We start from the raw sequence: 26,687 nt of genomic DNA, 5'->3' as shown, positions 1-26,687 counted from the left end.
TTAGGGGATTACCTCAAAGAGGCTCTATCAAGTCAGTAAAATTAAGTGAGCAATGCTGGGTTCAGGCTTTTACTCTTCAAATCCAGGTTTTCATAAGTCCAGTACTTTTCAGTTAGTTAGCAGTTCCTAATATACTGTTTAATCCCAGATACTGCTATGTGTGTGACAAACCTTTCTTTACTGGGGGACAGTGTCAATGCAAGACAGTTAGGTCCCTTTGCTGCAGAAAGCCACTGAAGGAAGCCGTTTTTCACATAGTGTTGACACTGCTGTGTTTCTGCAGGGTTTCCAGATTGAAAAATGTGCTGCAAGAATTTGAGGAAATGACACCCACATTATGGTGTCAGAAAATACAAGACACCTTCCAAAATTTTCCAAACTCCTCTCCCAATTCCATACTCTTAATCCACTTCATGTCCCTCCATACAAGACAAAACCAAATGACGATCTGAAGAGGGAACCTTTTTTCTCCTAAATTACTGGTCTATTGGATGTTTCACAGCTTATGCAAGCTAGTGTGGTGATCTTTTTGGTAAACAGAAGGTTGGCAACAGACACACCTCTCCTCAAACTGTACCAGATCTTTGGGAGGTTGAAGGAACCTGGCAGCCTGTAGTAAGAAGAATCTGGGACCTTGGTACAAGGGCAATCTCTACTGCCAGGACAAGCACTTGCACATGAAATTCAAGATCCGAAACACTCCCCTGTGCTATCTTTGACTCAAATGTTAGCACCAGTTTCCACTTCATTTTCTAGAATCCAAATATAAAGGAACTGTCGTCCAGAGGCAAGTGGGATGTGCCTGGAACTTGCTGCACACTGAGTTTCCTCACTCATAAATTTGCTTAACAGACTAAATTCCCATTCTTCTTTTTAAATAAGTTCCTGCCCTCAGTCTCAGTGGTCACTGGCAGACTTTTATTTTCCAATGGATGAGAGAGACTCCTTCATCTTCTTGGTCATCGTTGGGATGAGGTGCATGTGGTCATCCACACACTTGGCCACACAACTGTCCAGCTGCTGCTTCACCTGCAGCTCCTTATTGCCTGCATCCATTGAGTCTTTGGCTTTGTCACTGCAATGCATGGTGCACCGGGTCAGACGGTCCTATGGCAAGAAGGAAGAGGGAAGAGAAGGGCTGAGAGGCTGGTTTCATTTACTGAGTGTTGATCATGTGTCAGGCCTTGGCTATAGGCTTGATACAGATTATCTTTGTCAGTTAATGATTCTCTTAACTAAAACGGAAGGTGTCCCTGGGATGGCTCAGACTAAGCAGTACTAGAAAGCAGGGGAATGAGAGAATGAATGCTACAGAAGATACTAGCAGCAGTAAGAGGCTACTGTTAAGACAAACATCTTTTTTTCCCCTCCCATTTCTCATGCATGTATGTGTATACATGTTTTTTCATCTGTGAGGGTGTGCTCCATCATGTGAAGGCAGGAGGTTGGTGTCGGGAACCATCCTGGATTGCTCTTTCACCTTATTCCCTGAAGCACGGCTTCTCAATCAAACCTAGAGCTCACCAATCTGGTTAGTCCTGCTAGCCAGCTTGCTCTGGGGAGCCTCATCTCCATCTTCCAAGTCTGGAATTACAGGTAGGCAGTTATACCTACCCTGAATGGATTTCTGGGGATCAAAACTCCAGTCATTAGGCTTACAACGGCAAACGCTTTAGCTGCTGAGCCATCTCCCCAGCCCATGTTTGATTCTTTAATATCTGTCCTTGCACACAATTCAAACATTTGTTAGGCACTTAACTAAGTGCCAGGCTTATTTCTGTTTTGGAATGCAGAAATGAACAAAACACAAAGTTCCTGCTCAAACTGAATTTATAGTCCAACAAGCAAAACTGTTAATGAAGGAATGGGATATATGAATCTGGAGTTCAGCAATAAGATCTGGTTCAGAGGTGAAGTCAGGAGCTAGGGGTGTGGGGCGGTGGCAGTGACAAGTTTTTGGCTTTTCTGGGTCGTTTTGTCACCTATAAAGTTCATCATGGAGAAATGCACAATCCAGTTTTTTAAAAACACACACACACACACAAATCTCACAATGGTTTTTGGGCTGTATTCATAGCTAGCCTGCACTGACTGTGGACCATAGGCCATAGGTTGGAAACTCCTGCTGCAGAAAAACTACTGTGCCAGTGTAGACAGAGGAGAACTGAGCAGTCACTGCTGGGCTTAGACCCATGGAGGTGCCCACATCCACAGAGTAGTTCTGTGGAGGAGAGGGAGGGAGGAAGGGAAGGAAGGAGAGAGGGAGGGAGGGAGAGAGACCCCCTGGAGTGGCTAAAGGGAAAGAGAAAGTTAAATTGCTAATAACCAACTTCTCTATGACTGCATCCAGAAATTATTGACAAAATGAAAAAAAAAGGGGGAAACCTTTGCAGTTACTCCTTCACAAAGGCAGTAATTGTGAAGAATTGTGTATAGCATAGTGTAAAAGTGTATCCCACGTTAGGTGTGACTGTCATGTGAATGGAAGCTCAGGTTAACAGAAGAGCGTTTTGGTCCCAAATCCCACAAAAATATACTTAGAGGAAAGGAGTAGAATGAAGTTATGGATATCCTTTGTTCCAGGGAGGGAAAAAGATTTCCTTGTGTCCTTGGAAGGGCCTGAGTCAGGTATCAAGAACCAATAATAATGTTTAAACTAGGCATGGTATCACAGGTCTGTAATCCCAGCATTTGGGAGGGTAGAAGCAAGTACTGCTAATAGTTCCAGGCCAGCCTGAGCTATAGAGCTGAGACCCTGTCTCACAACCCAGAACAATAATACTTCTTATAACTGACCTTTCAGTGCCATGAAGCCTCTTGGGTGTCCCACATAGGTGCAGTTTTGGGTAAGGGTTTAAATTACAAATACTGGTAGGATCTTCCTCTAATTGGCATCTTTTTTTATTTTATTACCCGTGTGTATGTGGCACACATATAGAGGTCAGAGGACAGCTTGTGAGTTGGTTCTCTCCTTTCACCTTTACATGAGTCTGGGGATTGAACTCAGGTTGTTAGGCTTATGTGTCAAGTACTGAGCCATCTTGCTGGTCCCTAATCTGTACTTTTTAAAGACTAATACCTTAGTCCATTTTCCAGGGAATTCTGTTATTTTAAAATGAATTAAGGGAGAGGAGCTCACAAGGCCCCACCCCTAGCTGAGAAGCTACTATAGCTGAAGGCTACAGGAGAAAAGGGGAGTGGTTTTTCTTCAGGGATGTTCCCACTGGTAAGTAACCAATTCTCTAGTGAACAACCCCACACTCATGCTCATGCAAGCAACCCTAATTAAACTTGGTGAATCATTAAAAAAGACATGAAAATAGGAGACTGACTTGTAAGAAAGGGTCCAGGGGTGGAGGAGGCTCCAAGTACATCACATGTACCAAATTGTGAAAGGGAAAAAATATAAAAAATTAAAATGAATCAATATACATTTTAGGGAGTTTTATACTACGCAGTATACAGATACACACCTAACAACAAAACTTTGGTAACTTTCTTTTACATGATTGTTTCTATGGAAAATATGGTGCATCTTAACAGCACTCAATTCCAGGGTTTCTTCCCAAAAGAACAAAAACTGGTTAGCCATAGGACTGCCACCAGTGCTAACAAAACTAAGATCCCAAAGCCAAGCTTTCCAAACAAATGCTTGTCATCTCCTACCAAAAGTTCTTCAAGGACTCGTGACCTCTGGGACATTCCTCACCTGGAACCTTTCCAGCTCGCTGGTCACCAAGGCCTGGGCCTGAGCCAGAGGGGCATGGCAGCGCTCGATGCATTGGTGTACCTGCTGCATAGATGCTTGGTTGTCCTCACAGCAGTTGGCACTGCACCGGAACATGAGGCCCTGGGGAGGGAGGGCGGAGCCCCGTTAGAAGGTCTCAAGGAAGGACGAAGGTCAGGAGGCCATGCGGCTACATGCATCTCCCTTGCTTCCCTTTGCTTTCACCTTCCCTTCGAACATCAGGACTGTTTAACTAGGACTGGGATAACAAGAGTGCCTGCTCAGAGTGCTTCTGGGTTGGTGATATGGCGGCGGTAGAGCGCTGGCCTAGCATGCACGAAACCTTGGGTTTGATCCCGAACTGCATAAAAACCAGATGTGGGGGATTAATGCCTGTTATTTTAGGACTCGGGAGGCGGAGACAGGAAGCCAGCCTTGAAACCAAATGAGACCCTGTCTCAAAAACTAAGTGTTTCTTGCAGACAGTTCACTGTGCAGGTCGCCCCCTCGGCAGGGCTGGATGAAAATGCAGAGGTGGGCCATCGGCGTCCCACCAGGGCGACCACCGCCTCAATCGATGACTTGAAGCAGCGCTAAGGAAAACAGGCGCCTGGAGAGGGGGCGGGGCCGACACCCACGAAGTTTAGGGGTCACAGCATCTCAGCCAGCGCGGGGCCGACCGGAGCTGCGGCCTGCTGTCTTTCTCCAGCCCAGCCCAGCCCTCCCGGTCTCGGGCTAGATCCCCGCAGAGGCGGCCTGGGGCAAGCGTGGAGAATATCCCTAACTCCGGCCCCGCGGGTGGAAAAGGCCGGGCGCTTGGACGTCATCCTGCCGCATGAGCGCCCAATCCCGCACCCGGGCGAGGCGGCCTCCCCGCCTTGTGCAGGAGGGACGGCCGTGCTCCGATCTCGCTCTGCGCCGCTACCTGCATCTTCCGGATGTTCTCCCTCTCCACACTCTTCACCATGGCGTCCACCGCCTCCCGCACCCGGAGCTGCTGCACCTCCGCCATGGCGACCCTTAGCTACGCCGCTCCGGCGCTCGCGTGAACCGGCTGCGTCCCGCCCCCGTCGCCAAGCCCCGCCCTCGCCTGTTTTAGCCTGTTCCTCGCAGCCACACCCACCGTCCCTCCGGTCACGTAGGCCTGCTGATTCGCCCCGCCTCCTAGCCTTTGCACTTCGGCCCCTGCCTACCCCGCCCCTCGACGGCCCCGCCCCGCCCACTGGCCCTTGTGCCCTGTCCCTTGTCGCCCCGCCCCTCGCTACCTCGCCTTGCCCCCTGACCGGCGGCCCCTCCCGCCACGCCCTCTCTTCATGAGCCCTCGTCGTCCTCTGGCGTCCAGGGCCAGAAACTGCACGCCGTCCCTTGGCTCTTGGTGGGAGGGCAAGGACCTTCTTGCCGCTTGCCTCCCTCTGTTCCTCTCCTTCCCTCTCTCCAATCCCTTCCAGTTAGAAAAAAAAAAAGGTTAATGGAGCCCGGCGTGGTGGCGTGAACCTTATCCCAGCACTCGGAAGGCAGAGGCAGGCAGAGCTATGTGAGATAGAAGCCAGCCTGGTCTACGTAGTGAGTTCCAGGCCAGCTGGGGCTACAAGGGAAACCCTGTCTCAAAAAACAAAAGAACCCAAACAAACGTAATTAGCAGCTCTGGGGTGTACAGCTTCCTTTCTCTTTTCAGTAAGTCGGGGTGCAATCCAGGGACTCAGACCTGCAAAGTAAGGGCTGAGCCACCTCCCCAGTCAGCATAGTGAATTTTCAGCAAGCCATACCTTTTGCCAGTCTCTTCCCTTTCTCACCCATTCTTTCACCCCCAATTCGCGTGATGTGTCATATAGATTCCGTTTTATCATTCTAAAATTTCATATGTTCGTGATTATTCAACTCTGGTTTCACTCTGCACAAGGCTTTGGTTCCTTTTTACTGAGTACACTGAATGGGCATACCAAAATTTGTTCACCCAGTTTCCTTGTTGGAAAATTTTATCTTGTTCAGTTATTAGTTACGAGTAAACCCTAAAAACACTCTTGAGGAACTCTTTTGTAGATACAGATTTTCTTTATTCTTGGGTTAATATTCACAAATGTTGGATCATAGGCAGATGTATATTTCTGCATGTATTTCTGATGACCAAAATTAGCCTCAAGAACAGGCAGGAGTGTAGATACCCTGTAGAGTGTGTGTATGCCAATAGCACTGAGTTGGTTCTGAACTGGATTGGTTTTGTCTGTCTTGTTCTCTCACACCCCCATTTCTATTGTCTTATACATTCACTGTGCTAGGTAGGGACTGGGGTGCAGGGGGAGCGGCAGTGAGGAAGGGTAAGTATACAGCTGAGGGCAGTGTGGGAAGGGCTGCAGTCCCACTGGGGAGAAAGAAGTGAGGGTGCTTCAGGAAATTTCTTCCCCAAGGAGGAGGCACAGTTTGCATTGAATCTTTGGATTGAAGTAGGAGGTGTGTGCCTGGCATACAAAAAGCGGAAGAGAATATCAGGCAGGTCTGAGAAGTTGCTGTGGACAAAGCAGTGTAAAAGCTTGAAGCTTTAGGGGGAAGTGCCTGGAACAGAAAAGGACCTGAAGGAACGGGCCCTGCAGGGGTCTTCAGGGATTTCTGCAATTGGCCACTAGATGTCAGGCCAACTCTACTTTGAGCGGAGGAGCAGCCACACTCAGAACCACTGTCCTTTCAGGAAAGCGTGTGCCTGCATGGCTGGGCGCTCTGTCTCCCACATGCCAGTGTTGGGGGCAACACATGCTCACCACTTCACGCTAAGCTTGCAGGGGCTCCCAGCAGCAACTGGACTCAGGACGATGCAACAGTTACCCAAAGGGACAGGTGCTTTCAAAATGCTTTGCGTGGATTTGCTTGACTATCTTTTCACTGTTTTCCTCCTATTGGGCAGAAAACCAAGGCATGGGGAGGTGAAGGTTCTCAAACATCTACATACTGGTGGCTCAAGACTTCCCATTCAACAGGGTGGATGCCAGACTGTGGAAGGAGGAAGTCTCTCTTGAGACTGACTTCATGTCTCCAGATTACTTAGTTCTTTAGAGCATACTGAAACTTCTCACTTGTATCACAGTTTCACACTTCTACACTGAGCCCAGTTAATCACACTGAAATGAATTTGAAAGTCTCTTGCAACTTTGTTGGCTGGGTTTGCAGGATAAGTGGTTCTTTTGTACTTATGAAGGCTGATTCCTGATGTGGAAAGCTTTTCCTGGGAGGCACAGAGGAGGCACAGGTGGGGGGATGGGGTGAGGTGGGACTGGTGTCAGCGGTTGGAGTGGGAGAGTTTGAGCTCTGTGTAGAAGGTGCAGCCAGATGTCTGTTTGCATTACTGTCCTGCTGCATTGGGAATAGGAATGCTTGGAGGGTTATCTGACCCTAGCCCTGGCCAACTAGCTGGAACCCTCTGAGCCATCAGTGTCCCAGGTTCTGTTACCTAGTCTCTACCCCCTCCCATATCTCTCTGGATGGGTTGTGAGCTCAGGCCTCCAGGAACCCAGCAATTGTCAGGAGCCAGTCAGTCAGAGACAGACTCCTGGGAATGGGCCAATGCTCTTTCCTATTCACTGGAGTGGGGGCTTTCTGCTCCTTGCAAATCCTCATTGCTCATTTCTAATCCTGAATTTAACAGCAAGTGTCATCCAGAGGCTAAGCTATGGCCAACTGATACTGATGAACTTTTATGGGCCAATCCAATAATTATTTAAGCAGTTAGCACCCTCTCCCATCCCTCCCTCCCTCTCCCCTTTCTCTTTAAAAAATTTCAAACAGTATTTATTTATTTATTTATTCATTCATTCATTCACTTATTGTCTTTTTGCAACAGGGTCTCCCTGTAGCCCCAGCTGGCCTGGAACTCACTATGGATACGAGGCTGGCCTTGGTCTCACAGAGATGCACCTGTCTCTACTTCCCGAGTTCTGAAATTTAAGGTGTGTGCCACTATGCCAGGAAAAAAGTATTTATTTTTATGATTATTTATTTTTGTGTATATATGCCATGTGTTTATGAGTGCCCACAGAAGCCATAAAGGGCATCAGATCCCCTGGAGCTGGAGTTACAGGTGGTTGTGAACCACCAGGCACGGGTGCTGGGAACCAAACTGCAAGAGCCGGCGCACTCTTAACCACTGAGCCATCTCCCCTCCCTCCCTCTGTCCCTCCCTTCCTTCCTTCTCTCCTTCATTACCCTCTCTCCCTCCCTCTCTCCCTTCTTTTCTCCTTCCCTCTCTTCCTTGTTTCCCTCTCTCCCTCCCTCCCTTCTTTCATCCTCATGTTTATTTCCGCACATCATTTAACTGTAAACTGTCTCAGGCTCACTTGGGAGCTTAGGACTTGTTTCTCCTACTCTGTGACTCCCCAGGACAATACTCTCACCTTCATTTATTTGGGATTTCTTTTTTTCTAGTCTTTTTTCCTCTGTGGGTAGCTTTTTTTTTTTTTTTTTTTTAAAAATCACACTAATTGTATACATTTGACAATATCTTGCTTTGCATTTATGTTTCCATATCATTATGCACAACTAAAGAAAACTTACTATTTTTTTTTGAGACAGAGTCTCCCTGTAGCCCCAGCTGTCCTGGAACTCACTATGTAGACCAGGCTGGCCTTGAACTCACAGAGATCCACCTGCCTCTGCCTCCCAAGTGCTACAGGTATGTGCCACCACACCCGGCATAAACTTAACTATTTTTAGGAAGTTTTTCAGCATTATAAATCCTTGGTTAATATTTGCTTCCTTGAGTGTCTTGAAAAATTTTATTTGTGTGTGTGTGTGTGTGTGTGTGTGTGTGTGTGTGTGTGTATGTATGTGTGTATGTGTGTGAACGTGGGTGCATCATGATGCTCATGTGTAGATCAGAGGAAGACTTTTGGGAATCAGGTCTTTCCTTCAACTATGTGGGCCCCGGGGATTGAACTCAGGTTGTTAGGCTTGGCAGCAAGCTCCTTTACCCACTGAGCCCTTTCTCAAATATCTTAAATATGTTGCTCCAGTTTCTCCTGGCATAAAGCATTGCTCCTGAAAAACTTAATGATAATCAGTATTTCCCCCTTATAAATCTCTTGTATCTTTTCTACATGCCCACAGAAATGTTTTTCCTTTTTTCTCAAGTCCAGTAATGAAAGAACATATTAATGACATAGAGCTAGGGGGCAATGTGACATGGAGGAGGACAGAAGTTATAATACAAATGAGCAAGTTCTAGGTAGGGGCACCAGAACCCTCAGGGGAGCACTCCAGGCAAGGGCACAGGTGCCTTTAGAGTCCTAAGACAGTGACCAGACTGTGGAAGGTGTCGGCCTAGGGCCTAGGTGTCGGCTGTGTGGTAGGTCTTGACAGAGAGGGGCTCAGGCTACCCTGCAGGTACCCAGAGACTCAGTGTGAGTGACAGCTGCCTCAGAGCAGCAGGTGGCAGGAAGGGCCTCTGACCAGTGTGGGTCTCTGTTCCCCATTGTTCAGTGTAACTAGTGCTGTAGGAAACACAGAACAGATAATGGTGAAAGAGAAGATACTAGATTAGAAGATCTGCCTGGGCTAAAGGACTGCCTTATGAAAGTGTTTATTTCAGGGATGTGTGTGTGTGAGAGAGAGAGAGAGAGAGAGAGAGAGAGAGAGAGATAAGAGCTGTGCACAGTAAATATAAAATCATAATCTCTTTAAAAGTTTTAATTAAATTAATTAATTAATTTATATATTTTGTATGAATGTTTTGTCTGCATTTATATAAGTGCACCCATGTCATGCAATGATCACAGAGGCCAGAAGAGAGTGTCAGATTCCCTGAAAATGGAGATGGATAATTGTTACCTGTCAGGTGGATGCTGGGAACCAAACCTGGGTCTCTCCAAGAGCAGTCAGTGCTCTTAACTGATGAGTCATCTCTCCAGTCCCAATCTCTCTTTCTTTTTAAAAAAGATTTATTATATACTGGGCATGGTGGCATGCACCTTTAATCCTGGCCCTTAGGAGGCAGAGGCAGGTGGATCTCTGTGAGATTGAGGCTACCCTGGTTCGAATCATGACTTCCTGGTGGGCTGTGACTAGGGAGACCCTGTCAAAAAATAGTCAACAACTCCCCCTAAAAACTCCCCAAAAGATTTATTATTTTACATTGCATATTTGTGTGTCTGTGTGTGAGTATATGCATGTGAGTGCAGTGCTTGCAAAGACCAGAGGATGGCATCAGATCCCCTATAACTGGAGTTACAGGCAGTTATGAGCTACTTGATATGGGTGCTGGGAAATGAACAAGATCTCTGCAAGAGCAGTATATGCTCTTAACCACTGAGTCATCTCTCCGGTCCCCAAATCATGACCTTTTACTGTGGATTGTGGTCGGGAGAGCTCATGAAGTCTGGAGTTGAGGTACGGAGTGGATCACAAGCTGAAGGGGCTGTTGAAACACCGTCTACAGATTCCATCTTGTGCTGAGCACCAGACTGCTCCGCGTGTGCTCAGCCTCTGACCATATGGTCTTCAGTGACAGAGCTCCTCCCTTTCCCTCCTCCCTTCTGTAAAGTGTGGACAATATTATTAATTGTAGGGTGTGGTGATGGCTGGGAGTCAGTGTCTGTGAGGAGTGAGGTAAACAGTGATTACTGTTGCTGGAAATTTTGTATTTCCTTCTCTCTCCCTCTTATTAGTGTGGTTGCCATAGCAAACAGTGATGGTGTGGATAACAATTTGTGGAGCCTGTTGCAGGCCAGCGCATTAGTTACCAAACTTGTTGCTGTGACCAAATATCTGACAAGAAGCAACTCAAGGGAGGAAGGGTTTGTTTTGGCTTTTGGTTCATCAAGGCAGGAAGATGTGAGGTGGAGCCTGAGGCAGCCAATTACAACTTATCCACAGTCAGCAAGCAAAGAGTGCACAGGAGGAAGTAATCTACTTCCTCCAGCAAGGCTCATCTTCTAGAGAGTCCACAATCTTCCATCCCCAGCTGGGGCTCAGGTGTTCTAACATGGGCCTGTAGGGGGTATTGGATATTCAGACCACACAGTCAGGCTTTGGGTACCACGGTGCTGTGGGGTTCCATGGGATGGCCTCTGCTGGGGAAGTATCCAGAGGCTGGAGGACCTGAGTCTGTCTACCACACCCTTAACCTAGAGGGCTCTGCTTCTCATCACAGTGTAGGTCTGCTTGGGGAACTTCAATACACACCTTTGGATCTGTGCTGGTCTTAGGCTTTCCTTTTTCTGGAACTCAATTTCATGATGTGTAAAATGGGCAGAGCTGGTTAAACCATGTCTGCAATTTCCATCACTTTACCCCCCCATATACTCTACCACTGAAAGCCCTTTGCTAATAGAGAAGCATGTCATGAATCCAAATATGAAGCATCAGCAGGAAGGAGATAACATTCTGAGGCTGTGTTAATGAGCTCTCTGTTACTATAAACAAATACCTGAGACAGTCAACTTAAAAAAGGAAGAAAGGTTTACTTTGGCCCATGGTTTGGGAGGTTTCAGCTCAGGGTCAGTTGCCCATTGCTTTTGAGCCTGTGGGACGTGGTGCATCATGGTGGCGTGTGGGGCTGGGGAAGCAGAGAAAGGAGGAGCTGGATCCCAGTATCTCCTTCAAGGATATTCAATTTCTTCCCACTGGGTCCCACCTCTTAAAGTTCCCACCATCCCCCAGTAGTGTCCAAGGCAGGGTTTTGGGAGACCAAAGTCACGGCAGAGTCTTTCTGAAGACTGGGTGGGGGTGGTGGGGCTGATGTGGATCCTGGGCTCCAGGGGGACCAGGGATCAGAAGTGGGACTTTACAAGGGCCCCCAGAGTTACCAAGGACTTGTTCCATCTGCTGTGAATACTTTACTATGAAGGGAAGACCTACAAACACATCTTGCTTAACAGGAAGAGTGACAGGTGGCCTGGAAGCTGTTTCTCTATGAGTATTTGGATGTCAGTGACACTTCACACTGCCGAGACAGCTCTGGTTTAACAGGGTGAGCACAAGCAGCTCCTTCCCAAGGGGCCTGAGCACAAGCAGCTGCTTCCTGTGGGGCCCAGAGCCACTGTGGGTCACTTAAAAAAAAAAAAAAAAAGATTCCTTCTACTTTTGAAGATGTGCACATTTATTTGGGTCTTTAAGGTAATGTAGCTGAATAGGACCCTGGGGTGTGCTGATTGGTGGGAAGAGTGCCATGCAGGTGGCCTGTGCTGGGGTGGGAGACATGCACCCAAGGTGTTGAGAAGCACTGTTTCCCCTCTGTTGTCCTAATACCCAGAGCACTGACTGCTTCTCCAGAGGACCTAGGTTCAGTTCCCAGAACCCACTTGGCAGATAACTGTAACTCCAGTTCCAGGGAATCTGATGCTCTCTACTGGCCTCCACAGGCATCACACACATGTGGTGCACTTACATATATGCAGGCAAAACACTCATACATAAAACAAAAGTAAAGCAGTTAAAAATTTTTTTGATTTATTTAATCAATTAATTAATTAATTAATTTATTATTTATTTTGAGACAGGTCTCCCTGTAGCCCCAGCTGGTTTGGATTCGCTATGGAGACCAGGCTGGCCTCAAACTCACAGAGATCTGCCTGCCTCTGCCTCCCGAGTGCTGGGATTAAAGGCATGTGCCACTACGCCTGGCAATTTATTTATTTTTATTTTATGTGTATGAGTGTTAGGCCTGCATGTGTGTAAATGCACCTGTGTCATGCAGTACCCATGGAGGACAGAAGAGGGCGTCAGATCCCCTGGAACTGGTCTTGGATGGTTGTCAGCCACCATGTGGGTGCTGGGATTTGAACCTGGGTTAAGAACGGCCAGTACTCTTAACTGCTGAACCATATCTCCAGCCCCCCCCCCCCAATAAAGAAGTTTGGATTTACCCAGTGTGGGTAGTCAGTGCTTCCTCCAGAAGACATAGGTTATTAAGTGAAAATTTTAAGTGAGCCAGGCGCTAGGTATCTCTCTATGAGTTATTGGTCATGGATGCTCCAGGGGCCCCCAAAACAGCAAAAGCTATTGCCATTGTGCTTGGTTCAGTGGCAGTGGATACATCTTGCCTGAAAGGTCAGTATTGTAGTATTGTGGCATGAAGAGCCCAGTGCTGGGTAAAATCATTGCTGCCTTTTCTCCCCCAGCATCCTGTCTAGCACCTTTCAGGAGAATGGAAGCTAGTCAGCAGGGAGGAAGCTTTTAAGTCAGTTCCAGCCTGATTTCTCTATGACCTGCAACCAAAGTGTGTGAAGCAATAGGGTCTTATCATCTAGTTATGGTGTGAACCAAGCACTTTCTGATTGGATTTGAGGCCTGCTCCACAGGAGGGATTTCATGCCTGATACTGTAAACCTGGTCAAAAGACCAGCTGAGGTGGTCACAGGCCTTGGGGAGCGGCTCTATTCCTGGGTTAAGTCCCCAGGACTGCATAAACCAGCTGTAATGCACACCTGTAGTCCCAGCACTGCAGAAGTGGAGGCAGGAGGAGCAGAAGTTCAAGGTGATACTCAACTATATAGTGAGTTTGAGGTCAGCCTGGACTATGAATATTACATATGCATAGATGAGAAGCATGGAGACTTATACCACAATTGTTACCATACACAGGCCTCTAGTATTAGAAGTGATCATAATTTTCTTTCAACTGTTTCATGGGATTTCTAAGTTTTTCCCAATAAATACATTTCTTGATCAAATAAATATTCTTTTAAAATTTTATTTTTTTTTGTGTGTGTGTGGTGTCAGTATGCATATTTGCATGTGTGTGGGTGCACCTGTGTCGGCCCCCCCTTCGGCCCGAACCTCTGCTACTGGGAGGCTGTTGCGCACCAGCCCTGGTCATGGGAAGTCGGGGTGAGGAGAGAGACCAGTGCCGGGAAGGAGGCCTCTGGCCTCCGGCGGGGGCGGTAAGTACAACGGGAAGAGACACCCGGGAGGCTGTGTCAGTGGACAGCTCATTTATTATGGCAGAAGCAGGGGTTTATATAGGAAATCTTCAGGGCAAAGAGGTGGGGGTTGGGTTTTCCAGGAGGGAGGGGGCTACTAAGGCTACGTGGCCTTTGTCCTGTCTACAAGGGACCCAGTTAGGATTAAAGGATTAGAGGCTTAATAGTTTTGCTTGGGGGTTGTTGAGTAAGAGACAGTGTCCCGAGTGGAGCAGGCCAGCTTCCTGCTACCCTCATTAGGAAGTATCCAGCCTGGCGGCCATGCTCTATATTCCAGGCACTCTTGACTTATCCCAACACACATGCCCAAAGTTGACATTGGGTATATTCTTCAGTCACTCTCTCTATATATTTACTGAGGCAGGGTCTCTTGTTGATCCCAGCTCACTGACTTGGGGAGTCTAGCTAGCCAGCTTGCTCTAGTCTCTCTCTCTCTCTCTCTCTCTCTCTTTCTCTCTCTCCTTCCTGCAAGTGGTTGAATACGTGAGTACTTGAGCACTCAGCTTTCTGCTCTGGCCACCTCTGCCACCATGCCTCCCACCATAATGGACTCCTTCTGGAAACATAAGGCCCCCCACCCCAACACCGGGAGACCTTGTGCACCAGTCCCTGTAGTGGAAGGTCAGGAAGAGGAGAGAAACCGGTGGGAGGAGGGAGGCCTTGGGCGGCACAAGGAAGAAAACACCCAGGAGGTTGTGTCAGTGGATAGCTCGTTTATTATGGTGGAAGCAGAGGTTTATATAGGAAATCTTTGCAGACAAAGAGGCAGGGGTTGGGTTTTCTGGCAGGTTGGCAGGTAGGGGGAGGGAGGAGGCTACTAAGGCTTCATGGCCTTTGTCCTGTCCTCCACTTGCATAATCTACAAGGGACCCAGTTAGGATTAAAGGATTAGAGGCTTAATAGTTTTGCTTGGGGGTTGTTGAGTAAGAGACAGTGTCCCGAGTGGAGCAGGCCAGCTTCCTGCTACCCTCATTAGGAAGTATCCAGCCTGGCGGCCATGCTCTATATTCCAGGCACTCTTGACTTATCCCAACACACATGCCCAAAGTTGACATTGGGTATATTCTTCAGTCACTCTCTCTATATATTTACTGAGGCAGGGTCTCTTGTTGATCCCAGCTCACTGACTTGGGGAGTCTAGCTAGCCAGCTTGCTCTAGGAATCCCCTGTCTCTCTCTTCTTTGTGCTGGGATTGCAGGCAGCTGTCATGCTTGCCTGCCTGGCATTTATGTGGGATCTGGAGATCTGAACTCTGATCTTCATGCTTGCACAGCAAGTGCTCTATTCACCAAGCCATCTCCTTTGATTACACAAAATTCTTTTGTGACTGGGAATGTAGGTTAGATATAAAACTTTGCTTAGCATATGTGACTCCTCAGCAATGAAAATTCTCTCAGAACATTCCATCCTAATGAATGTACAGGGGAGAAAGTGAAGCCTGACAGCTCACTCAACAACACTTAACATGGTTATTTTGCTAACTCTCAGATGCTGTATCCACAGATACTCGGGGCCCTGTCATTGCCCAGAGATACTAGCTGGGCAGAGGGAGGCATGGAAAAGGTGGTACCATGGCAGGGAGCAGACGTGGATTTCATTTCCATTCTGACAGGTTGCTCATCTGTAGTTAGAAGTACCTGACTACTGTGATGACAGCCCTCACCTGGTCACCTGTGTGACACATTCCTTCCACTTGGCATTAGGGCTTTTGTTGCTGGCCCATCCCAGCTCAGAGTCTGCTTGTCAGTCACCTGCCCTGAGTCACTCTGTCTTTGGTATCGACAGTCTGATTGCTGCACTGGATTTTTTTTTTTTTCCTTCTTACCTCCTTCAGCTTCAAGAAAGCCCTCTCCTGCTTCCCTGTCTAGCCATGCCACCCACGTAAACCACTGCACAGTTGGAGAGAGGTGTCTTTCTGAGGTAGAGCAGGAGAGGGAAGCTCCAGAGGCTTCAACATTGGTATGTGAGAAAAATCAACGGAAATCCTTTCACTTAAGAGTGGAAACAGCATCTGCAGAAGAAAAGAACCTGGATCTCCAAAGGCCAGAGAAGGCAGGGCTATGCAAATGACCTGTAAAGGATGGAGATTCAGGTTCAGTGCCTTGGAGCCTTAGACCTGTCCCTTGGGAGTTTCTCCACCCCCCCCCATCATTTTATTTAATTCTGTGTATATATATGTGTGTGTGCAGATGCCTAAAGACACCAGAGGTGTCAGATTCCCTGGAGCTAGAGTTGCAGGCCAAGAGACCCTCCCACATGGGTACTAGGAACCCAACTCAGGCCCTTTGGAAGAGAAGTTTGTGGTCTTAACCACTGAGCAATCTCTCCAGCCCCTGTTTCTCTCTCTTAATAAACTGTCTCTATTTCTATTGCTATCCATGTGTCATGTGTTCCTGGTCCAAGTCTTTGTTCCTGTATACAAGAACGTGGAGGTCTCAGCAGGTGACCCATACCTATGTGATGTCCTCTGTAACTTTGGTAAAGCAGATCAGCTGGAGTTCAGACTACATGCAGATGGGCAAAACTAGGGCTTTGGTTGCTCTGATGAGATTGCCTGTGTACATGAAGTTGTTGTTACAGCAGGCTACCCTGACAGTGTGTGTGTGTGTGTGTGTGTGTGTGTGTGTGTGTGTTTATAGGCCCGTGTGTGCCAAGGTGTGTGTGTGTGTGGAGGTCTGAAGACAACTTTTAGGAGTTAGTTATCTCCTTCCACCTTGTTGTGGCGGGGGTCTGTCTTGTTTCTGCTGCAGTGCAAACGCTAGCCTGCCAGCCTCCACCTCCCATCTCACTGTAGGAACGCTGAGATCACAGATGTATGCTACTGTATCCCCATTTTTACGAGTTCCAGGAATTGCACTCAGGTCATTAGGCTTACATTGTAATCGCTTTTACGCATTAAGCCACCTCACCAGCCTCCATTTTTCTTTTTGAGGCAGGCTGGCCTTGAATTCACTTTGTACTTATAGCCAAGGCTGGCTTTGAACTACTGCTCCTCCTGCCACCACCTCCTGAGTGCTGGGATTATAGGTGTTGTTGGGATGGAATCCAGCGAGGCATGTACTCTACCAACTGAGCCACATCCCCAACTGAGACTTCTTTTTCTATTGTCTCTCAATAATTCTAGAATTCTGCATCTTATTTGCATATTGCCTTCTTGAAAATAATTGTTAAAAAAAAACAAAGGTAGAGCTGGGATATAGCAGAAGAGAGATTGCCCAGCATACTCAAAGCTCTGAACTGGATCCTCAGCATTACAGTCTCTAGAAATATAGGTATTGGCTGTTCTTAAAGAAATTCATGAGGGCAGTGAGGTGGCTCAGTGGCTAAAGGCACTTACCGCCAAGCCTGATGATCAAAATTCAATTCCAAGGACCCACATGGTGGAAAGAGAGAAGCAACCCCTGAAAATTGTCCTCTTACTGCCCCCACCTGCAGTGACATGTGTGCACCATGCACATACACACGTAAACACACATATACATACACATACACAAAAAAATAAATGTAATTACAAATTGTTGAGGGGCTGAGGAGATGGTTCAGAGTCAGGAAAGTGCTTGCTGTGCAAGTATGAAGACTTGGGCATAGCATGACACAGGTACACTTAACACACATGCAGGCAATACACTCATGCACATAAAATAAAAATAATAAATAAAAAATTTTTTTGGTCTTTTTGAGACAGGGTCTCCCTGTAGCCCCAGCTGGCCTGGAACTCACTATGTAGGCCAGGCTGGCCTTGAACTCACAGAGATCTGCCTGCCTCTACCTCCAGAGTGCTGGGAGTAAAGGCATGTGCCACCACACCTGGCATAAAATATTTTTTAAAAAGTAAAAAAATTATTTTTATTTTATGTGTATGAGTATTTTGACTGTATGTATGTAAGTGTAACCATGTACATGCAATGCCCACAGAGGCCAGAAGAGGATGTCATAACCCCCGAAACTGGGGTTACGAATGGGTGTTAAGTGCCATCTTGATTCAGGATATATATAGATAAGCAAGCATATTCATTGAAAAAGTCTCTAATCACTACTTTTTCTTCATCTATACATTTTCCAATCCATTCTGTTCTGTTCTGCTTCATTCTGAGACATGCTGGTCAGTGGGTGGATTTCATGGCCACTGCTCTCACTGATCTGTATGTACCAATGGTTGCACAGGAAGTCATCTCAGTCTATAGCTACACCATCCCAAATGCATCCAGTCTTGTCTGATTTCAGAAGGCAAGCAGGAGCAGACCTGGAATGGCAAGATCATCTAAAAATGTACTGGTTTAAGGGCTGGGAGGACGACTCATTTGGTAACATGAGGACCTGAGCTCTATCTCCAGCATCCATGTAAAAATGCTGGGCATAGTGGTATGTACTTGTAATCCCAGTGCTGGGGAGGCAGAGATGGGTAGATCCTCGAGCCTTGCTGACAGCCAGCCTAGCCAAATTGGCTAGCCCCAGGTCTTAGTGAGAGACCCTATCTCAAAAAATAAGTTGGAAAAGTGATTGAGGAAGACACCTGAGATTGACCTCTGACCTTCCTATGTACCTGTATGAGTGCATGCATTCATGTGTGTGTGTGTGGGGGGGGGTGGTGGTGTGGTATGGTGTTGTGTGGTGTGTTTTAAGCTTAGTAGTTAAAAACAACAAAAATAATTTTATTATCTTTCACACTTTCTGTGGGGCAAGAATTTGAAAAGGGCACAGTCGGGCCCTTCTGACGCAAATGTGTCTTCATATTAGTAAGTATGTAGGGCTGCAGCAGGGTGCCTGAATCAGCTGTCTCTCTTCCCTGTGAGCTCTCTATAGGGGCTGACTTGGGCTTCCTCATAGCCTGCCCACCTTAGGGCAGTATCCTTGATGAAGATGCATCAGGAGGGGCTGAAGAGATGGTTCAGCAGTTAAGAGCACTGGCTGTTCTTGCAGAAGACCTGGGTTTGAATCCTAGAACCCACATGGCAGCTAACAACCATCCATAACTCCAGTTCCAGGAGATCTGACGACTTCTTCTGGTCTCTGTGGGCACTGCACAACATGAGTGCACTTACATACATGCAGGCTTAACTCTCATACACATAAAATAAGATAAATTTAAAAAGATGCATCAGGGTATCAAGAACCCAGCAGAAGCTAACCCAACCTTGGAAGTCACACAGCATTACTTCCATCATGATATCAACCCCACCTCAGATCAAAGATGATGGCTGGAGTGACAAAGTCCTCTTGTGTGTAGAGAGGGCTGGGATGGGAGACAGGCAGCCACATCCACTGAAGACAGCAATTTGATCATTCCTCTAGAGGGCACTGTTGCCACAAGACAGCCCATCATTTGACCGGAGGATACAGTGCTGGGATGGGGAGTACTGGGAAGGCAGAGGAATTTGGTGTTGGCTTAAGGTGAAGTTTGGTTATTTTGCCTCTTGCATGGAACCTGTGGTGGCAGGAACAGGGTATGAGGCCCTGTGGATGTTATAAGGGAAGAGAATCCAGCTGGTGAGTGATGTGCAGAAAAGACCTTGCACAGTGGATTTGCTTTGAAAGCTGGTGCCTGTGGGTTGGCAGGCTTTAGGTAGGATAGTACTACTGTTAGTACCCGTGCAAAACCCATAATTTGTAACACAGTGTGGTTAGAAAGGATATTTGAGAGACTGCTGGAGATGTGTGAGTGAACAGGATTGTTTGGGGAGTGTCTAAAGTCAGAAAGATAAGAGGGCAAGGAGAAAACCAGCACTATTCACATTTGGAGAGAAGAGCTAGAGGGAGGACTAAGAGGAAGTGGTCTGAGAGGTGAGAGAAAGAACCCAGTGGGAATGGTGGCATGAGCTGGGATAGTTTCCAAGAAGAGGGGATGGTCCTCAGGGTCAAGTACAGCAACGAAATCAATACTTGTAAGATTTGTGGCTTAGGAGAACACCAAGAGGCACCTCGCTCACAATTCTGTGCGGCGGTCGGGAGGTCATGGGGATCTGTATTTGAGTGTGGACTTTACGGTGCAGCTGTAAATGTGGGGTACCCACTCTTCTGTAAATAAACCACTACCCTATGCTCTGTTAAAAAAACAAAAAAGATTTATGGCTTATTAGGGACAGTACCTGCTTAGTATGCATGAAGCCCTGGATTCAATCTCTAGCACCTCATAAACCGCGTGTGGTGGTACATGCCTGTAAGCACTCAGAAGGCAGAGGCAGGAGAATCAGTAGCCCTCAACTACACACTGAGTTCAAGGCCAACCTAGGCCATATGAAACCCTGTCTCAAAATGACAGATCTGGCAACCAGGAGGTCACTGGTGACTTTCAAATGGCATAGGAAGCCCAGTGTGTGTATCTGTGTGTGTGTGTGTGTGTGTGTGTGTGTGTGTGTGTGTGTGTGTCAGGGGTGAGGGGCAGCCGGTAACTTCAGAGGGAACAGAATCAAGAAGTTATTGTCTTTTGTTTGGTTTTGGTTTTTGATTCAAGGTCTCTGTAACTCAGACTGCCCTGGAGCTTGCTATGTAAGATAAGCTGGTCTGAACAGTGATCTTCCAGTCTTAGTCTTCCAAGTGTTAGGATTAAAGACATGAGCCACCATGTCCTACACAAAAGATTATTGTGCTTCAAAATCTTGGATAGGGGTTGGTGAGATGGCTCAGTGGTTAAAGGGACTTGCTGCCAAGCCTGACAACCTGAGCTCAATCATTGAGACCCCATGGTAGAAGGAGAGAACCAAACTCCTACAGTTGTCCCTCTGATCTCCACATGTGCATGCATGTGCATGCTCCTTCTCCCATAAACAAACAAATGTATTTAAAATGTATTTAAAGCTGGGTGTAGTGGCACACGCCTTTAATCATAGCACTCAGGAGGCAGAGGCAGGAGTCTCTATATGAGATTGAGGCTGGTCTGATCTATATAGTGAGTTCCAGGTCAGCTTGGGCTACAAGGAGTCCCTGCCTCAAAAACAACAACAACAACGACAGCAGCAAAACCCCAAACAATGTATTTGAAAAGATAAAATAAGTCTTGGATAACACTAAGTTCCTGCACAGGCAAGGAAAAGAGTTGGGAGAGAAAGGGAATATTTCAGATGGTTTAGTCTGGGGAGGTGTCAGGTCCTCCAACATCAGATGGAGGTCTGAGCCTTGGAAAGGGACTTCTGGAAGGAGAACTGGGAGGAGACACAGGGATAGTGAGGGTGGTGTGCTGAGCCAGCTCAGGCAGCCCTTGTATGCAGGGTGAGTGGCACAGGGCATGGTGCTTAAGTTTACTGGAGATGAGCGAAAACAATATGGAGACCAGAAGACATGGTTCTCGGAGGCTCCAGCCTCTTCTAGGAGCAGGATCTTGCTTTGCTTAGGCATAAAAAGAAGGCATTTGTGAAGGAAAGGGGAGGCATGGCATTCCAGAACATCCTGGGGCTGAAGCCTCACTGAGGCAAATTGCCTAGGAGACAAAAGGCAGTCAGGATTTCAGGCTGTTTGGAAGGAGGGACTGGTATAAGAGAATATTCTCATGAGAAGATGGTGGATGCTGGTTAGGTATGCATGTGGAGCATGGAAGTCCACTGGGGTCTCCTCGTACTGTGAAATAGACTCTTTTTTTTTTTTGGCCTCAGGAAAGATCAGGAAATTTCGGACTCAAGACCAGGACTTTAAGAACATGGTAAGACTGGGCTGGAGAGATGGCTCAGTGGTTTAGAGCACTGACTGCTCTTGCAGAGGACCTGAGTTTGGTTCCCTGCACCCACGTGGTGGCCAACAAATGTCCTGAACTCCAATTCCAGGGCATCCAGTGTCTTCTTCTGGCTTCCATGAGCATTGAATTATATGAGTGCATGTACATACATGGAGGCAAAATACTCATATACATTAAAAAAATCTCACTTGGTGCATGTCTTTAATACCAACACTTAGGAGGCAGAGACGGGCAGATCTCTGTGAATTCAAGGCCAGCGTGGTCTACATAGTGAGTTCCAGGACAGCTGGGGCTACAGAGAGACCCTGTCTCAAAAAAGGAAAAAAAAAAAAGAATATGGTAAGATTTAGGAATCTTTGCATTTGCATAGATCCATTTTATCAATTTCCTATTATTCCATAGTAATTATTGGTCAAGTCCTTAAAATCAAGATTCCTGGGTAGTGCATTTTTCGGGAGTGGTATAAGAAAAAGAGTGCCCAGAGAGCTGGGCACTCTCTGTGAGTGAGTTCAAGGCCAACCTGGTCTACATAACAAGTCCTGGGCCAGCTAGGGTTACAGGGAGACCCTGTCTCAAAAAGACCAAAGAAAGAAAAAGGGTGGAGGGGACTGCCCTCCCCTTTTGGTTTGTACTGGAGTTGGGGAGGCAGGGAGGAGAATCCATAGGTGAGGATGGCTACAGTGGAGATTGGAGGAGCCTGTTCCTTGTTGCAAAGGAACTGTGAGTAACTAGATGGGGTCTTGAAGTCCAGAGGAAAGGAGGGCTTTAGAGGGTCCCTGATAGTACTAGCCAGCTATGGCTACGTCAGGTTGTGACCCTCTGGTGAGCCGTTGGGAGTGTCCAAAGGCTGGGCACTTCCTCTTCCCTCTGCTCACCTGACCACAGTCTGTTGCCTTCTGAGCTTTCCTCTTTAGCATTCTTTACTAGTTGGGAGCACTTTGAGGATGGGCACAGGTCACTTGTTCACTGTGCTGTTGAGTCTCGAGTGCTTCCTGTTCGGTGCCTCTCGTGTGGCCAGTTCTCTGTTCAGTGCTTAGTGAATGAATGACTAATGTTTGAAAACAGAATATAGGGAAAGTAAGGGCCTTGAGTCAGTCTGTTGGAGATGATTGAAATGTTGCTTAGGTGTCAGCCAGGGTCACCTGATTCCTTAGAGGTAAGATTCACTCAAGCCAGTATTTAATATCTTGGGAATCCATAGATTCCCCTAATATTTCTGTGATTTCCTGGGGCTATGAATTTGAGTGGGTACAGGAAAAGAGAGGCATAAATTGTGGGTGCAGTTGGCTTTCTCAGCTGAGCACTCCAGTCCTGCCTGTGTTGACAGATGGGCCTCTCTCTGGCTGTTATTTCATGGCCTTCTCTTTGTAAGGACACTAGTTAGTGAATTTGGCACCTTCTCCCTCATGTCAGTATGCAGGTCAAGACACTACTTAAACCTCTTTGAGGAGAAACATGAATATGAAAAACAAAGACAGAAAACAGGAAAAAGAGAAAGGGGAAAAATTTACCAGATGATGAGAAAAGGGAAAAACAAAGAAAAAGGAGGATGAAAATAAGCAAGAACAAGACCTTGTGGAGAGAGACGAAGAAGGCTTCCACGTCAGGCTCCTTCCCAGAGCTTGGAATTTCTACCTTCAGCAGCCTCCTCGAACCTCTTTAGCCGAGCAAGAAAGGCAACAGCCATTCCTTCCAGGAGTTTTCATTGAGTAGATATGGCAGTTGCAGAGAAAGGATTCAAGAGTATTCTGGGGCTGGAGAGAAGGCTCAGTGGTTAAGAACACTGGCTGCTCTTGCAGAGGACCTGGGTTTGGTTCCCAGCACCCACATGGTGGCTAACAACCATCTGTAATTCTAGTTACAGGGGATCTGACACCCTCTTCTGACCTCTGTTGCCATTGCATGATACAGGTGTACTTACATACATGCAGCCAATACACTCATACACATAAAATAAAAATAGCAAATAAAATATTTAAAAAAGTGTTCTATTCATGTTCTGTGACTCCTGACTATTCAATAATTATTAAATGTTGGTGATTTAACTATTTAAAAATTTATTTATTTTTATTTTTTCTGTGTATGATGTCTTGACTGCATGTATATAAGTAAACCATGTATGTGCAATGCCCAAGGAGGCTAGAACAGGGCATCAGATCCCCTGGAACTGGAGTTACAGACCATTGTTAACTACCATATGGGTGCTGGGAACCGAACCTGGGTCCTCTGCAAGAGCATCCAGTGCTCTTAACTGCGGAGCCATCTCTCCGCCCCTGATTTAACTCTTAAAGGATACACCTACAACAATGACTGCCAGCCTAGGAAGGGCTAACAGATGATTTAGAAGTCTACAGCAAAGTGTGCTCTACAACAAGCCCAGACACTTGTTCTAACATTGAAAAGAGGCTGCACCAAACTATGAAGATTCTTCCGGACTGAGCTCACAACTGGGATGAGAGGATGGATAGGCTTCATGATGGGCTCACGCAAGGCTGAGAGAAAGATGAACTTGACTTTCAGAGATGGAGAGCCACGGTGATGGGAGAAAGAAGAAAGAAGACCCTGTAGATAAGTGGAAGTCAGGGCAGTGCTGTGAGATAAACATAAAGCAACAATCCAGAGAGAGGGTATGAGTAAGATGGCCAATACTTCAGGCTCTGGAGTCTAAAAGAAACTTCTATCTGGGAACCTGTCATAAAAGAACCAGGTCACTCTGGTGAGATTGGGGAAGTGAACCATAGAAGGTTCCAAATGGAATGAATGTCTTACAGAGGTTCCAAAGAATAGACTGGTCCATTTGACATTTTTTAAAAAATCTTTTTGAGACAGGGCCTCCCTGTAGCCCCAGCTAGCCTGGAACTCACTATGTAGACCAGGCTGGCCTTGAACTCATAGAGAGCCACCTGCCTCTGCCTCCTGAGTGCTGGGATTAAAGGCACACACCACCATATCCAGCCTCCTGTGAGATATTTGAGTTATAAATCCTACAAAATTAAAAAATTACATTTAATTTATTTTGTGTGTGCATGTGTATGTGCCATCTTGTGCATATGGTGGTCAGAGAACAACTTGCTCTAGCCTTGCATCATATTGGGCTAGAGATGGAACTCAGGTCCTCAGGCTTGGCAGTAAACACCTTTACCCACTGAACCATCTTGACAACCCCTACAAGTTTTTTGTTTGAGATAGAGTCTCATGTAGCCCTGGCTGGCCTTGAACTCATTATGTAGCTGAAGATATTCTTAAATTCCTGATTCTCTTGCCTTTACTTCCTGAGTGCTGAGATTATAGGCATATGCCACCATGCCTGGTTTATGTGGCACTGGGGATAGAATCCAGGGCTTTGTGCGTTCTGGGTAAGCACTCTACCAACTGAATCACATCTCAGGGCCAGAATCTACAATTCTTACACAGGACATGATGACCCCACATTATTGGCAAAGAAGATTCAGATCTAACTAATCTAGTGGATGGGGAGCCTTTGAGCTTTTAGTACTTTTACCTTCTAGATGTTGCTTCTATTTTGTTTTGTGATTATCTATACATGATGGCTCAGTTCCCATGACTCACATGGTAGAAGAGAAAATGGACTCTTGCAAGTTGTCCTCTGTCCACACATGTGTGCACATACACACAATAAAAAAAAATCAAGTGGGGGCTGGAGAGATGGCTCAGCAGTTAAGAACACTTGCTGTTTTTCTAGAGGACCTGGGTTCGATTCCCAGCACTCACATGGCAGCTAACAACTGTCTATAACTCCAGTTCCAGGGGATTTGACACCCTCTTTTGGTTTGCCAGGCTTTGCATGACATGGGTGCAATTATATACATGAAGGCAATACACTCATACACATAAAATAAAAATAATAAAATATTTTTTAAAAAGAAAAAAATTAAGTGATAGTTAAAATAACCACCGATATGAAACTAGCCAGCCTGTTACCAAAAGCAAACTCTTACAAAAACACAATGCTAACTCATCACAACAGCCCTACCTGGCATCACCCCACCAAATTCCCTCGTTTAATAAGAAGGAGCTAAGGTTTGGAGTGTTTGAAAAACTATTCATGGCTCTGCTGCCAGCACTGGAGGAGGGAAGGTTAAAACCAGGCTGTCAAGTCTCAGGAAGCGTGTTGTTTTGTTATATCATTTCATCCTTGCCTCAAGCTCCCATGAATGGCAAAGCCACAGAGAGTCCAGTAGCTCTGTGGTATCCTTCACCTGCCAGGTTCTGAGCCTATGGTGAGATCTTGCTGGAGGACTACAAAGTAAGCAAATTTTCAGTTTGCAGATGGAGAGTGGGCAGGGGCTTGCTGTGGATACCCTGCACACCGTGGAGCAGCTCCCAGAAGCCTGCGACTCCAGACCCAAGAGGAAAGTGCTGAGCCACTGGAAGGGGCCGGGAAGTCACAGGCTTCCGGGGAATGACAGGCAGGGCTTTCTCAATAAAAATGTCTTTCCGGGGTTACTCAGTTATTTTACTTTTCCTTTTTTTTCCCTCTAGAAAGGTCAGGCAACAGGGGATGCTTCTGTCTACTTTTCCTTTTTCTGGAAAGGTCAGGCAACAAGGGAATGTGTTTTTTCAGGAGCTCAGGCTTCCGGATTCATGGGGTGAAAATTATCTCTCTTCTGCCTCTCAGAGAAGGATGCTCTCACTAGTGTTGACAAGAGTGACTCTCTGTCCTTCTCCTCCCCAAATGCTGAGAGAAGTGGGAGGTGAGCTGGCAAATGTCACAGAAGCCTACAAAATGCTGACTGCGGATGCCAGGCATAACTCGGGTTGCTGAAATCCAGGAGACAGGCGACACTATCATCTACTAAGAATCCATTATTTTGTTCTGTAGCTTGCCTGGACACAATGGGGAGACTGAGCCTGACGAATAGAGAGGGGGTGGGGTGAGCACAGTAACTGGGTGTGTCTTTGCAAACCCAGATTTTTTTGGGGGTTAGGGAGAGGAGCAGGGCAGGGCTAGTCAAGAGCAGACTGGGTATGGGTTTAGCACCCCAAGAAGCAGGGACACTAAACCCCAACAAAATGAAAAAAAAAGGAAACCTAAAAAGCAAACAACCATTCCCCCAAGCCCACCCCAAACCAACCTATGGAGGAAGGAAAGAGTTTGAAATTCACTGTTTAAAAAGGAGCAATGGGGCTGGAGAGATGGCTCAGTGGTTAAGAGCACTGATTGCTCTTGCAGAGGATCCGGGTTCGATTCCCAGCACCCACATGGTGGCTATGACCCGTCCTTAACTCCAGTTCCAGGGCAATCCGAAGGCCTCTTCTGACCTCTGTGGTGTTGCACAACACAGGTACACTCACTTACATGCAGGCAATACACTCATACACATAAAATAAAAATATTAAATAAAATATTTTCTAAAAACTGAGACCGTAT

General features: G+C 46.7%; 1 protein-coding gene across 1 annotated transcript; it reads right to left on the bottom strand.

The window, feature by feature from the left end:
- Fam136a (family with sequence similarity 136 member A) lies at positions 1-4,809 on the bottom strand. Its single transcript, XM_008823246.3, has 3 exons — positions 4,653-4,809; positions 3,710-3,850; positions 1-1,107 (listed from the first exon to the last, which is right to left on the bottom strand). Exons 1-3 carry the CDS (start codon positions 4,737-4,739, stop codon positions 919-921), a joined length of 417 nt encoding a protein of 138 aa, XP_008821468.1. The 5' UTR covers positions 4,740-4,809; the 3' UTR covers positions 1-918.
- Between the last annotated feature and the right edge of the window lie 21,878 nt (positions 4,810-26,687).

Source organism: Nannospalax galili, unplaced genomic scaffold, assembly GCF_000622305.1.
Source record: "Nannospalax galili isolate Female #2095 unplaced genomic scaffold, S.galili_v1.0 scaffold269, whole genome shotgun sequence".
In the NCBI taxonomy this organism is placed as follows: Eukaryota; Metazoa; Chordata; class Mammalia; order Rodentia; family Spalacidae; genus Nannospalax; species Nannospalax galili.
Note: the sequence above shows the minus strand (reverse complement) of the source record. Positions and strands in the feature narration are given on the sequence as shown.